The following is a 15656-nucleotide window of genomic DNA, read 5'->3' as shown; positions in this document are numbered from 1 at the left end:
TTTCCTGTAGATCATTCATATTAGAAAGTAAGTTTATCCTCTAATAATCACTGTATGTCCTTGTACCAGTCACGTGTCACAGTCACATCCTATAGATTAAGGTCACGAGCGAAACAAACTCAATAGCACTGTCTCCTACTCCACCAACCCTGGGCCAGTGGGACAAGGGGAGTGTGGGAGTGTGGAATGAATTTGTATGAATGTTTATTCAATCAATACATATGAAATTTATTATTATTGGCATGCTGGGCTTCACAAAATTTTGACATGAAAATAGGATCTTTATATTCAATAGTATTCAAAGACCCCTCATGGGTCTTTGATGCAACTGATTTCAAATCTGGCATGAAACAGATCAAGAAATAAAGAAATAAGTGACTATGCTTAAAGAATCACAAGATAACAAGTGACAAGGATGTTATAAATGCTAATAGAAATAACACATTGCAAAGAATTCCTAAAGGATCCAGATAAATGAGAAAGGAGAACAAAATCAGCAAGAGGGATTGGGGGAAAAGACAGAAAGATAAAAGAGGAGGAAAGGGGAACAATGGGAAGGAGTAAAGTAGATACACAGGGATGGATTTCAGCTAAGTCTCAGTAAGGTTCAAATGAGTTTCAATGTTCAACCTTCTAAGAATCCATTCATTCTAATGCTAACCATGACCAGCAAAAATTCATCAGTGTCACTCTGCAGGTCCAGGTGACCGCAAGGCCTAAAGTGAAGTGTGATTTGATTGCTGATCTAGATCCATAAGGGGACCATGCAGAGTGTTGTTCAGCTTCAAAGCATTAAGGGTCTTGGTGTTTGGGAAAGTGCATGCATAACCCTGATGCACCGTTAGAATGCTTCATAATGCTTAGAGGTTAAGATCGTCACTACACAATGTTCTACTTTATTTTCTTAAAACTACCCCCTACAAATAATAAAGATCTATTGAAGAGCCATGAAATTTAGCTGGGCTATATATTTTCCAGGAAAATACTTAAGTCAGGAAGCACTTGCATACCTAGAGGATATGTGTGACACATGTTTTGAATGTGTTTTTTGTTTTCTGCAGTATTGTATTTAAGAAGATCTTTCTACACTGAGACTGCAGTTGCTAAAACTCTACACAAACACCTGAAAGAAAAGTAAGAGATGTAGTCAATCACTTGGGAATTCTCCCTGAAAGAAGCCACACAGACGTATGCTTGGCATCATGTAGGTAACCAGGTGCAGGACCCCATGAAAGAAATGTGGGAAGCTCTGGATTGCGAGGTGTCATGCAGACAAGAGTTGGTTCAAATCTTCACATTTTAATGATCCCTCCCTTCTATTATCACAAAGTAAAGCTCCCTCTAAAGTCAGAAATTAAGTTTATAGATACACTTTCTGTGAAGCCCACAAGGCAATCATTTCAAGTCACTTAGCAGGACATGAGAACTCCTTAAGGCCCTAGGTCACGGCTTCTCAAACTTGGCACTACCGACATCTGGAACCAGATGATTCTTTGTGGTGGGAGGCTGTCCTGTGCATTGCAAGAAGTTTAGCAGCATCCCTGGCCTCTACTCATGAGATCCACCAGATTTAGCCACACCACTCCCCTCTGGTTACAACAATCAAAACTGTTTCCAGAACTTTCCAAATGTCCCTCATGGGGAAAGTCATCCCCAGGGGGAGAAACCTTCCCTAAGTGATTGTGGGGACTCAAAACAATAGAACATTTTATTTAATGTATAAGCTAAATTTTGGTTCCCAACAACTATCGTGAATGAAAGACACGGGATCGGGGAGTAGAAATTAAACGGGATGGGACTTCTGGTCCCTCTCTAACTCTAAGTCAAGCATGAGAAAATCTGTTTAATCACTCAATTTAAAATCGCAATCCATCCCCAAAATCCAGTGTCTGTGATCCCCCTTAATCTGACCAACTTTCATTTTCCAAAGTACGTATCGTGTATACCATACTATTTAATCTACTTAGGTACCAAGGAACTTAGCTAAGTGCTAAGTAAACAGGGGTCTTTGGTTCACTGATGTATCACCAAGTCCCTTCTAGAGTGACTGAGACATAGGAAGAGCTCAATAAGTATTTGTTAAAGGAAATAATAAACCTTGTTTAGCTTCCTGTTTGAAAAGCTAAGTTGACCATTGAAACTTTTTTTCTCCCCAGCCTTATTGACGTATTTCACACAGTCTGAAAAAAAATGCTAGACTAGATGATCCTCACGTTTTTTCCTAGCCCTGACTTACTCTGGATTCTTTAGCTCCTATTGGACTAGAGAGAAAGGTGGCATTGGTAAAAGAGCATTCTATCATCAAGCATGATTTCTTGTTTTCTAAAGCCTGTGCATGCCTCTCAACATTAGACAATGTCTAGAGACAGCTTTGTTTTTCACAATGGGAGGAGGGTGATACTGGTTATTTAGTGGGTAGAGGCCAGGGACGCTGCTAAGCATCTTTCAATGTACAGGACACCCAACTCACCCTCCACCACTGCCCCACAGCAAAGAATTGTCTGGACCAAGTAGTCAATAGTGTTGAAGTAGAGTCAAAAATTTATACTTTCTGATATTTTATTTTGTGGCTACTTGGTTCATTTATATGAAGGAACAATGGACCAAAAGAACCAGTTGGGATTAAAACTCTACTTTGGGATATGGGACATTAATCCAGGTTAACAAGAGTGTGTAAAAAAAGGTACTTGGCTGCTCTATGCCTCAGTTTCCTCACTTCCCAAAGTGCAATAATAATGAGTCTGTACTTCAAAGAGGTTAAATGAACCTTAATGAATACTCATTAAGTACTTTGAGCTTCTCAGTGAAAGGTTTCATAGTAGCTAAAATTGTGATTAAATTATTCTTATAACTAGATCTTCACTTATAATCAAGTAGCACATGACTTAAGAAAATCGAAATGGTAAAAAATATTTTTCCAAGTGTTCAATCTAAGACATCAACTCAAAGAGGATGCTATTAAGCTCAGTAAAAATGCTATGAACACCTGCGTTTTCATATTTGTCTTTCTCTCATGATAATGGGGAAACAGTGTTTAGCCAGGAAGCAGCACAGCTAGTACCCCAAACAAGTGCTTTGGAGTCAGACACATCTCACAACCACTTATTAGTGTGTGATTATGGTCAGTTAGTCTCTCTGGACCTCAGTTTTCATTATCTTTAAAATGAGGGGAATTATATTCACGTCAAATGATGCAAATTCAAATTTGTTAATATGTATAAAGCACCTGTACACAGTGGGTGCTTAATAAGGGCTATTTCCCTTCCCTTCCTCTTTTAACTTCTGGCTTGCAGGTAACATGAAAGCCGAATCTAACTAAGAGTTTCAAACTCTTCCCCTACAATGTGTTTCATAAAAGCTGCTAAAGCATTGCCAAGTTCACCTGCTAGAAATTCCTTTTCTTTTTTGATTTCTTTGGCTCTTCTCTTTTAAGGCCAAGGATGAATAAAAGAACAGCTAGAATGAGGGTAGTCAAAGGGAGGAGAAGAATCAAAGTGCTTAGAATCATGAAGCAGCTGGAGAAGCAGCTACTGAGTTATGCAGAACTTCAGCAAGGGTCAACTTTTTTTTTGAAGTTCACCTTTTTGCAGTGGGCACAAGAAAGGTCAACCCTGAATGCATGTTAACAAACTGGCTTGGTCAGAAGTCAGCTATATTCTGTGGTCTGCAGAGGTGTTTTTGATGAATGACGTGGTCCCGTGTAACTGAGTCTGGGCGGTATGCAGACCATCTTGAGATTCACGTCAGACTAGAGAACTGTCGTGAGCGTATGAGTGAATCACGCCAAGGCGTGAGCCGGTAAGATGAGCACTCACATTGAGGTCAGGGTGCACTGTGGCCTCTGCCATTCATTCACTTAGTGACTTCTGGCCAATTACTTAAATGCTTTGAGCCTGATTTTCTTATCACCCTCGGAGGATTGTGTTTTGTAGATTAAATTGGACAACATATGTAAAAGCGCCTAGCACAGTGCCTGAAATTTTGGCACTTAACCAAATCTAAATCTTGATGCAAATTTCCATGGATTTCAGTGTTCTAAAATAACTTCTATTTACAATAAAATGCCTCCCAAATGTATCCCATGAAAAACTTGTTTCATGAGCTATTCTGGGGCAGGGTGGTCTTGGTTCTATAGTCAAATCAGGTTGAGATATGTTGCATACTATACCCCTCTCTCGAAGATCCCCAGTGCATACAAGCATCTTCGTGACTCTGGCATTTGATGCATTAAGCAGCACGCAAGCTAGCTAGCAATAACTTGATTACATTAAGATTTGCAAACACTATTTCTAAGGGAATATCTATTGACCCTTCAGGAATGATATTCTATAGAAATGCTGCCATGGCAAAAACTTACTAGCAATCAAGATTCTGGGACAATTCCCACTGAACATGGGTCCTTCTTGTTCCTTAAAGAGCCTCCATTTTGCTCCAGATTGCACCCACCTGTCTCTTCAGCTGTGTTATAGAAGGTGCCACCCCTTTAAACATGCAGAATATTAATCTATTAATCCCGTCTAAGCCAGAAAAGAACACAAACTTCCACAGCATTTAGCTGATTGATTAACAAGCATATGGATTATTCACTTTGTGAATCAAGGCAGAGTCAATTTCTAACTAGAGACGGGCTTGAACTGGCCACCAAATGTCTCTGGGATCTTTCTTCAGTCAACTGTGGCCCCCATGTGAATGAAAAACAATAGTAATCACCACCACAGGTCACTTTTGTTAATGACTTTAAATATAGAAGATGCTTACATATGTTTTATCTCATTTGTTCCACTGAAGAAACTGTAGTACTGTCCCCACTTTACAGATGAGATAACTAAGATAAGTAAGCCTTGACCCAGGTCAGTGGGAGAGCCAAAGCTCAAACCCTGTTCTTTGGCTCTCAGTCCAGTGGTTTACTATTATCTATCCCATAACCCCCAGTGCCTTAGCCAGGGAGTACACACTCGTATTGAAATGTAATTTACATTTAAGGTCTTGAGGAGTAAGTATTCCCCCTTTCTTGCTGCTTTGGTGGCCGAAGACTGGAGAGAAAGAAAGGAGCTGAGTCTGTTGCTTCTTTTCCTATAGGTCGTTTCTGCACACTCATTAAAAGTGGGCAAAAAGTCCTTTAGCGCAGTGAGGAAACCCATGGACTCAAGAACCATACTTTCTGGACCTAAATCTTAGCTCCTTCACTAGCTAGGTGTATGAGCTTGGAAAAGTCACTTCCTATCTCCTTGCCTCAGACCTGTAAATTCTGGATTATGATAGTACCTAACTTAAAGGTGGTTTTGACGATTAAACGAAGAGCAATGAACTAGAGCAGAAACCTATATCGTAAATGCCTGTGATTTATAATGTATGTGTAAGTAGCTTCCTGCTGGCTGTCATGGGAAGACAGACCACTATTCATAACATTTGTTTCCTGCTGGGAAAAAAAAGTTCTTCTTGTTCCAAAAAACATCTACTTAAAAATGAGGTTAGGGCCAACTATATCCTTCAAAATTTATAAAGATAAGCGCTGAGTAGTTTCCACCTCCCCCCACCCACTCTAGAGGAGACAACTTAATATATGTCAGATCAAATCAAAGTTATTTGGGATTAACCAACAGTGGGCATATTTTACATTATATTCCACTGGTTCCAATCATTACAAGCTGAATTAGAAACAACTTCAGCGTTAAGTACCTGAAAAGAGGTATCCAGTACAAGTTAAGAGCCTATTTTAAAAGCCTCAATTAAGGTTATAAATTCTGTGATTCTGCAATAAATTTGAGAATTATTTAAAATCATAAATTATCTTCAAAACCAATGCCCTTGGTAACAATGAGGACTGAAAAGGGTATGTAGGTGAAGCAGTATCAATCTAGCTCTATTTTGGGAAAAAAATTCTCTGGCACCTATGCTGTGTTCTCATGTGGAAGACCAGCAGTCCGCATTTGATGAGTAGCAAGTCTGATCAATATTCTTAGGTTTTTTAGTTGAACTATTAAAAAGCAAGTGAAATCAATTTATTAATATTTTTGGAGCAGGATTTTAAAAAAACATTTCCTTGAAAATTGGAAGATGTTTGTCTGAATTGCAAGTAGGTAATATATTTTCTATAAAGATTGTAATCCCAAGGCAAGAACATTTTAATGGTAGGTGGGCAGCTGTTTTACTTTTATAGCGCCGTGATTGTATTTTAATGTCAGGGGACAGGACTTCCTTGCTTATACCTATTTCCCAGCTTCTTGTACTGCGCACCTGGCCTATAGTAGCCACTCGGTAAAAATGTGGACCAGGTACTGCAGGCAATAGAGGTGGGACCCTGGGAACATGTTTTGTTAAAGACGTGTTTTTCTAACAATGACTACAGAGACCTCTGCTGGCAGATATTGGGACTACAATTCAGGATTAGAAAGAAAAAGCAAGGATGAAGGGAGCAGAGGTGAATTTCTCAATTTTTCTTTTCTTCCTTTGTCCATATTCTGTCATAAAAGCCCCGTAAAGGAGCTGTCCTCACTTATGGTACGTAGTTTGACTAGGATAAGTTAAATACTAAAACTAGGATAAATGAACAACTTTCCTTTGAGGTGACTGGGAAGGGTATCAAACTTAAAAAGAAAGAAAAAACACTGCAGGTGGAGAACTGGGCTATGATTAACCTTTCTGTGATCATCTGACAGCTGGTAAGTTATTCAAGGTATACCTTCCAAAAAAGTTTAGAAAAGGGACCTGGTGAGTGAAATTACTATGGTCTGTTAATATTGTTAATTTTGAGGGTTTGTTACTCTGGTTATTCTGAAAGTCATACACTTTATACAAATTCTAAGTATCACTTAATATCTCCCCAAGTCTGTTTTCCTCTTTGTACTGTCTTCACCTTACCTATGGTAGGTTTACTGACTTACAAAAGCAGTCACTACCTATTGCTTGGGTTTGGGGGAAGAGAAGATGTTTTGCTAGCATTTCCCGACTTCCTCATTCTTCCCAGTTCTAGATATTTTAGAGATTTAGATTTAGGAGACTGTGGTTACTAACACGGTCCTAGAGTGACCTCTTGCTGCATGGTTTGTACATGAGCCTACAAGCTTAGTCCTGGATGCCAGTGAATTGTCAAGACAGAAACCTCTGTGGGTGTGAAAGGATATGCATTTGTAAATGCATGCATAAAATGAATGACCCAGTTAATGAACTTAACTTTTTAACGTTTCCATATTCTGTGAAGCTACTGGCTTTCCCGTTATCAAGCAGTAATAGAAGTTTCCCTCTCCAAAATCAATTCTATGAGCTTGTGAACTAATCTATCAATTTGTCCTCTTAGATTCTGATTAAAAAATAAATTTTGATTTCCTAATCAGATACATTCTGGACATTATATGCAGGACTATTGAATAAGCAAAAGAATTTACATTTGAGGAGTGGCAGAGTTCCCTGTGGGGTCCATGACTTGAAATTCCACGGTATCTGAATTTACTTCCAAAGATGGGTTTATGATGTAAAGAATGGTCTTACTGTTTAAGTCCTTTTGGCTAAATTTCTCATGGATAAATTCACCTACAAAAAAGAAGTAAATGAGTTTCACTGGTAATCAAACAAAATATTAGGTAAGAGCTGATACAATTTTATGGCTATATTGTTTCAAACTCCTCTTTAAAAATAGCCAAAGTATATTTTTTAAAGAAATTAATAAAATGTAACTATCTTAAAATTCAAATTCAATGAACTTAAATTAGGCTTCCAAATTACTTTGTCTCAGAAATATTGTACCTTAAATATGAAAATAGAGAGGGAGTAGGAAGATATAGTAATAAAATCTAAAATTCTGTGCCATCCTGTTTAGTGACATATTGTAATCATTGTCTTCATAAAGCAGAAATAAGATACAATCCAGAGAAAACTTTCACCAAAAAAGTTGTTTTTAATGAACTTAAATCACCTTGGAATTCATGATAGAAAAAAATGAGTCACAAATATGAATTTGGTCCTGACAATGTGTGTTCCTGTCAATATATTATGATCTGGTTATTGAAAAAAAATTGTAAACAATAAACAACTATGTATCAGTATTTAGTTCTCCCACTCAAGATGAATTTAGGAAAACTCAGCTTCAAACCCTCTTTAGCACCGATATTGATTTATAAACTGCATCTATCAGGAAGCCCTGGGGAGTGTTTACCAAATGGGCCTGCACTTAATTAAATTACTGTCTAGCATTGCCAGCCACTGGGTATTTTAAAATGAGCAATTACAAGGAGGAAGGAAGGCAGTACCTGTTGTTGTATTCTCCAGATGTCCATGTTGGGGGCCTCGTAAAATCTTAAAGATGATCTGATTGTCATCAGTGTCAGGGTCCGATGCCTTCAACACACGGGAAGTGATGTAAATCCCATAACAACCATTTTTCAGGAGCCCCACTTGAGAAGGGGAATGCAAATGTGTGATGTGGGGGGCTGCTTTGTCCACCTGGTCCACCTACATGATCAATAATTACACACAGTGTTATACAAAGGCTTCTCATCCCCAAGCCACACAGGGCTTTAATGGTTCAACAATGACAAATGCTTCTGAATTTCAGATTCCTTATCCTCCTTATTGGTTAATTTCTGCTGAAAACTATCTCATTCACAATATTCTCAGCAAACATCATAGTGCCAGGAAGAGAGGCCAACTTTCTACTGTAAACTTTGACCCAGCTTTATTTATTTGTCCACAGTCTGACTACCCCATTAGGACCTAAACTCCCTGAGGGCAGATACATGTCTTTTTCTCCCCAACTATTCCCTGCACCTGGCACAGTGCCCAGCTATAACAAGCTCAAGAAATACTTGTTGAATGAATACATTAAAACTGACCCAAGAATTGTACTGCAAACTTAATATTAGTTCTACAGAAGGATTTCCCCTTTTTCCCAGTGTTTGGTGACTTAACAGAAAAAAACATGTAAGGTTTTACAAATGCATTGAACATTTTTTTTTTGTCGTGTCTTTGTTAAGATAGCAAAAACGTTGAGTAGAAATAAAAATACCTCAGTAAAAAAAAGTGAAAGGTGCTTATCTATAGGCACTTGCATATTTGTTTTACTGACAGTGAGAACCGGGTAACTAAACAGGTAGACTCAATCTGTGAAGATTGTGATGGGCAACTACTCATGAGGGAAAGAGATATATAGTTTCAAACACTACAAAGGGCCTCATTCAGGTATCGTATGGAGCTCAGTCCCTCTTCAAAATGACTCTTATAGGTTAGGGAGGGAACATTTTAGGATGAATTAGCACAATCCATCACTGATACCACAAAAGAGGTACAAGGACACTTGTACTACCCTTCACTCCTAATCATTCAAATTTTAACTTTATTTACCCCAATGATCCTGTTGTAATTCTACCAAAGAGTGTCAATGATAAGACTATATATATTTTTGTGTATGATCATGTGATAAACTGCTATTCAGCTATTAGTAAGAAGAGGAGGCAGGATAAACTAGTAACGAAAAATTCCCACAATTCAACGTTAACTGGTAAAAAACAAAACCCAGCAAGTTGCGGAATAGGAGACAACTACACTACCATTTTTGATCAAAACAAATACGTATATATGTTCATACAGACATAGACAAAATTCTGGGAGCATTTGCACAAACCTGTTCATTTATCTTGGGATGAGGGAAAATTACCGCTTCTCCTTTGAGTATTTCTGTATGGAATTTTGTAACAACCAAATATTTTTTTTCCTTTTAAGTTGGCAAGCTGCTTTTTGATTAAAGAACTTAATCATACCTCATGTTGGTAAATGTTTGGAAAAACAGACATTTTTATATTTTGCTGGTAGAAATGCAAATTAGTGAAAATTTTCTGGAGATAAATTAGATGTATATGTATATTAAAAATGTGCACATACTGTGATCCAAAATTTTCAGTTTTTGAATGTATCCTACAGAAATACATATGTACACAAATATATATATATATATGGATGTTGATTAAAATATAATTTGTAATAGCAATTAACAAAAAATTCCATAAAACATAAAAGTCCAACAGGGGATTTATAAACCATCTCTGCCTGAGATTGAGTGCCATGCAGCCTTTAAAAATTGTGGTTTCAAGGAAGATTTAATGACATGAGGAAATTTTTATGAGTGGAAACAGGCAATATGCATAATAGTACATATAATATCATCCCTTTTTTATTGCAATGAAAGAATGCAAGGAAGCCACTGACAGCAATAGGATGATGAAGGGTTATTTTTTTGTTCTTTTCTGTAGTTTATGAATTCTTTACAACAATTATTTTATAAGCTGAAACAGCAACAAACATTTTCAAAAGTTAGTCATTCTCTTCTCCTAAAAAAGTGTGGATGGCACCCTCAGAGCTGTGAGGTTGGGTGGGAAGTGGAGGGTCAAACACTTATCATGGCCATTGGGGGAGAAGCTCCAAGGTGACTAGTAGGAAGGATGGTCAATGTCAAGAGAGGAAAAATACAAATACTTCAAGCCATGTAAGTAATCCTCAAAGTTGGTAAATACTTGAGTATAGGGATTTTTTTTAATGTTATATTTTCCTTAAAAATAAAAGTATTACAAAATGAATAAATGTCTGTTGTGTTCATTTGTTTTTAAAAAATTGTTAATATCTACACTCCGGTTACATGGTCCCCTGTTGTGTCTTCAGTCCTACTTTGTGTTAAAATCTATTCCAGTCTTATTAAATTTCTAGTTTCTTCAAAAGCAGGTCTTTTGGATCAGTATAACAGAAGCATTTTAAAATATTGGAGTATAAGACTTTTTTTAAAAAGGCTACATCCTTATGATCACTTGTGTTGGATTTACTAAAAATCATCTCACAGTTGCCTAAACCTTAGAAAGCAGTGATGCTGGTCCTTTCTCCCTCACCCCCACTCCCATTGTCTCCTTTTAAGAAAGATTACAGGAATCATTACACCAAGACTGCAGCATCTTAGTCAGATATCTGGACAAAACTATATTCAAAAAGAAACATGCATCACTATGTTCATAGCAGCACTATTCACAACAGCCAAGACATGGAAACAACCTAAATGTCCATTGACAGATGAATGGATAAAGAAGATGTGGTATATATACACATATACACACACAGACACACACACACACACAATGGAATACTACTCAATCACAAAGAAGGACGAAATAATGCCATTTGCAGCAACATGGATGCAACTAGAGATTATCATACTAAGTGAAGTAAGTCAGAAAGAGAAAGACAAATACCATATGACATCACTTATATGTGGAATCTAAAATACGACACAAATGAACCTATCTATGAAACAGAACGAGACTCATGGACATAGAGCACAGACTGGTGGTTCCCTAAGGGAGAGGGGTTGGGGGAAGGATGGAGTGGGAGGTTGGGATTAGCAGATGTAAGCTATTATATACAGAATGGATAAACAACAAGGTTCTACTGTATAGCACAGAGAACTATATTCAATATTCCATGATAAACTGTAATGGAAAAGAATATTTTAAAAAAGAAGGAATGTAAATATATGTATAACTGAATCACTTTGCTGTACAGCAGTAATTAATACAACATTGTAAATCAACTATACTTCAGTTAAAAAAAAAGACTGCAGAATCTTGGTCAGATAGACGTGATTTCCTACAAAATGAACGTCAGATTAGTGCCTGCTGGTATCAGTTTCGTGTTTAAATCCAGTAGCTGTGCCCTCAGTTACCCAGGTTGGGACCATAAGAGTAGTGCACCCATGCTTAGTAGACCTATTTGGACCAATTCATCACTCAGTGGTGGTTGACGTCTTATTGTCTTGCCGGAAAAAGCTCTTAAAAGCAAGAGACTGAGGAGGTCACTCTCCTGCACTGCTGGAGGGGTGAGTCATTTCCTAAATTGTTTGACTTCTTGGCTCAGAGACACCAGGAAGTTCAGGGGAATTATGGGAGAAAGTTTGAGGCCTTCCTTGTGAGGTTTTTTGTTTGCTTGCTTGCTTGCTTTTTAACACACAAGGCAAGGAAACCCTTGTACTTTTAATGACAAACCTTTACAACATGTATTGAATATTTCCCTATCAGTAAACTCTACAACTTCCAAGAGATAACTCTCCTATGATAACCATGTTCTTTAAGATATTTTTGGTGTTGGGAGAAACCTGATTTAAGTTCTGGTACTCTCTCCCAACTGTACCCCCTTTTCCCTCTCTGTTCTGGAGTGTAGTGCGGAACTCTTATGCCTGCACTCAGAATTAATAACTCCTACAAATTTGCAACCAAATAGACCAGAACATTATTCCAGGTGGGGCAGTACAGTGACATTCCTTACATTGGGTGGGGGGTCAGGGGTCAAGAAAAAGATATTAACAGACTGAAGAGTGGGATGAAACTAACAACAAGTAAAACATAATTTAAAAAGAAACAGTAATTTTACTATGTACAAAGTACTTCTTACATACTATACCAATATTATCAACACCTTCTCTTTTCTCCCAGTACATCATAATTTCATTCCACTTTCTGGACCTCCCTCATGCCAAAGATTCATCTTGTATCCACTCCATGTTATCATAACTCCCCACCTTCCTCCTCAGATCCCACCTTAAATAAAGACTGTGATGGTTAATTTGATATGTCACCTTAGCCGGGTTTGATGTCCAGTTGTTTGGTCAAACACCAGCTAGATGCTCCTGTGAAGGCATTTATTTTTTTAGATGGGACTAGTATTTCAATCAGTTGCCTTTGAGTCCAGCAGATTACCCTCTATAATGTGGGTGGGCCTCATGCAATCATTTAAAGGCCTTAAAAGAAGACTGAAGTCTCTTGAAGAGGAAGGAATTCTGCCTCCAAACTGCCTTTGGACTCAAGACTGTAACATCAACTCCTGCTGGAATTTTCAGGCTGCTGGCCTGCCTTGCAGATTTTGGATGTGTCAGACCCCACAATTGCATGAGCCAATTCCTGAACATAAATCAATTGAATCAGTCTTTCCCTTTCTCTTTTTCTCCCCCCACCCCATAATCTATATGTATATAAATTATATACATCCTCTTGGTTCTGTTTCTCTGGAGAACTCTAAGACAGAGATGAAAGAGCAAGGGAAAACTATTATTATTTTACATAATCAGAACGTATCCTGAATTAAGAGACAGATTTACATCTTTTTTTGATGTTGGTGGAAGTGTGTAGAACAGGGTGAACTATATCCAAGGAGACTGGATTCAAGGCTTTGAGAGCCAGAACAGACTTGATGTGTTTTGACTAAAAAAGAAACACACATTATGCCCTCCAAGAACCATCGTAACAGTCAACACAACTGTGGCAGCATAGTGCCATAGAAAGGACACAGCAATGGGGATCAAAAAGACTTGAGAACTTTATGTGTGTTTGACCAAATTATTTAACTTTTGAACTCCTGACCATCCATAAAATGGAGGTAATAAAACTTAGTTCATTGGATTTTTATGAAAATTAAATAAGATTTATGGAAAGAGGGTCCGACCTACAGTTAACACTCCAAAAATTGTAGCTGCTACCGTTATTATCCCCACCATAAATCATGTGTAATACTGATGTTGCTTCGTAAATTTCCATGTGTTTACTTGAAAACCATTAAAATGCCAGTAGATAACACAGACCAAAAGGCATCAACATAACAGTGTAGTTAGATGTTGTAACAGTAATCACAAGAGATAGAATATCTGATGTATTTCAGGCAATATGCTAATATTGGATACCTAATCTTATTTAATTCTCACCATAATGCATAAGGACTGTTTCTCAAAGAAGGCAAAGTAGAATCAAAAGAGTCAAAGAACTCTTTTGAGGTCACACAGCTATTAAAATGTTTAAAACAGAAATTCCAACCTAGGTGTGTCTGACTCCAAAGCCCATGTTCTGTGGTCCTTTCTGTACCACCACTGACTCCAAAGGCCAGTCATTAGCCCGTATACAGGGAGCACAACTATTTTGTTCATATTAACATGACTGGTGCCTTCCTTAGTGCCTGGCACACTGTAGACACACGCTACACATTTGAATGAATGAAGGAAGGAAATAAGACAACAGTTCTCCTGGAAGTCATTCTCTCCACATCTCTGGCCAAGGACCATGTATCTGTCATACTTGCCTGGATGGTGAACGAAACAGGTCCTTGCCACCTTCTTCCATCCACAAGAAAGCCTTGGTTTGTCCCATCCGTGGCCACAAAAGTAAAGCGGTCGGTAGGAGAGTGTCCTCCCAAGTGCCTGTAGGTCACATGCCCGCTGTCCACGTCCAGCTGAGTGAAACTGTGTGGAAGCGGCACTGTCCCCCGCAGGTAGAGCTGGCCGTGTCGTGGAAGCTGGGCCAAAAGGAAGGTGAGGTTCTCCGCTGGAGTGTCAGGGTCGGTCAGCTGAAGGAGGTCAGGGGAGAGGAGGCCCGTGGCCCCTTCAGCCAATCTCAGCCCCTTGTTCCTGGTCACCACGGGTAATGCTGTGTCCACAGTCTCCAGTGTGATCTCAAACACCCCAGGCTTGGTCTGCAGTCCATTGCTCACGATGAATCTGGCAAAGAGAGGCAAGGCAGCCTTCAACATGGATTCTTGTGTCACCATCTACTGGAATGAAATGATAACAATACACACCTTTACTAAAGGATATGTCGTGTTGGGACGCAAATGAAAACTCAAGGGCAGATCTTTCAGGAGGACACTATTCTATCCATTAAACCAATCCCTAGGTAATGCACAAATGGACCATTCTAACTCCCAAACTATTTTTTCATCAACATTGATGGTAACTCACATGATGGGGCAGAGTGTGCCAATGATATTTCTCAGGCTTGTCAGTACTTAGTGTAATTCCTTGCCCCAAATAGGAATTTCACATCCTTTCAGATCCACTGCACTAGTTTGAAGAGTACACTCATTTTATATATTTAGACTTTTGCAACTGTATTTTTTGGTGAGAATTTAATAAGCTAAACTTTTAAAAAACATCTTTATTAGAGTATAATTGCTTTACAATAGTATATTAGTTTCTGCTTTATAACAAAGTGAATCAGCTATACATATACATATACCCCATAACTCCTCCCTCTTGCGTCTCCCTCCCACCCTCCCTATCCCACCCCTCTAGGTGGTCACAAAGCACCACGCTGATCTCCCTGTGCTATAATAAGCTAAACTCTTACGACGGATCATTGGAAGCTCATCCAATAAAATGCTGAGTGGGCTAAATTTGGCTAATTCACTCAATTCATATACTTTTCTTTGAGCTTCCACATTTGCCCCTGACAAGATATGGGGGAGAGCCATTAGACAATGATGATTCCGCTGCTTTAAAGGAAAGAAAATTAGAGCACAAGGGTTCAGAAACGTGGCAGGAGATCATAAGGCAGGTAGGAGACAGAGCTGGGACCAGAACCCAGGTTTTCTGACCTCACACCTTTTGCTCTTGCAGAGTTTTTAATAAGTGCTGGTTTAGCAGTCCACTAAGAAAGAGTTGTGGTGCCTGAGTACCACTGCAGACCTACAACGAGAAAACTGAAATGATACAAATCCAAGGTGAGCAAAATCTTTCTTACAATCGCAGGTTCTGTGATACCATGATGTGCTTCTGATTATATTGATCACTAAATCACATTCCACCCAGCACTGCCAATCTCAAAATTAAACTAATTGAAATGATCTTTAGAACATTTCACCATGTA

At 38.5% G+C, this 15656-nt stretch overlaps 1 protein-coding gene across 1 annotated transcript in view; it reads right to left on the bottom strand.

Moving 5' to 3' along the window:
- LOC308618414 (FRAS1-related extracellular matrix protein 1-like) overlaps positions 1 to 15656 on the bottom strand; it is a gene marked incomplete at its 3' end in the record, with an annotated part of 47425 nt that overhangs the window by 25282 nt on the left and 6487 nt on the right. The window contains exons 2-4 of the mRNA XM_081236214.1: positions 14095 to 14559; positions 8247 to 8448; positions 7386 to 7530 (exon numbers count right to left, since the gene is read on the bottom strand). Coding sequence (XP_081092340.1) covers positions 7386 to 7530; positions 8247 to 8448; positions 14095 to 14559 — 812 coding nt within the window. The remainder of the gene's footprint in view (positions 1 to 7385; positions 7531 to 8246; positions 8449 to 14094; positions 14560 to 15656) is intronic.

The sequence above is a fragment of the Mesoplodon bidens genome (assembly GCF_964165515.1).
Source record: "Mesoplodon bidens genome assembly, chromosome: 6".
NCBI lineage: Eukaryota > Metazoa > Chordata > Mammalia > Artiodactyla > Ziphiidae > Mesoplodon > Mesoplodon bidens.
Note: the sequence above shows the minus strand (reverse complement) of the source record. Positions and strands in the feature narration are given on the sequence as shown.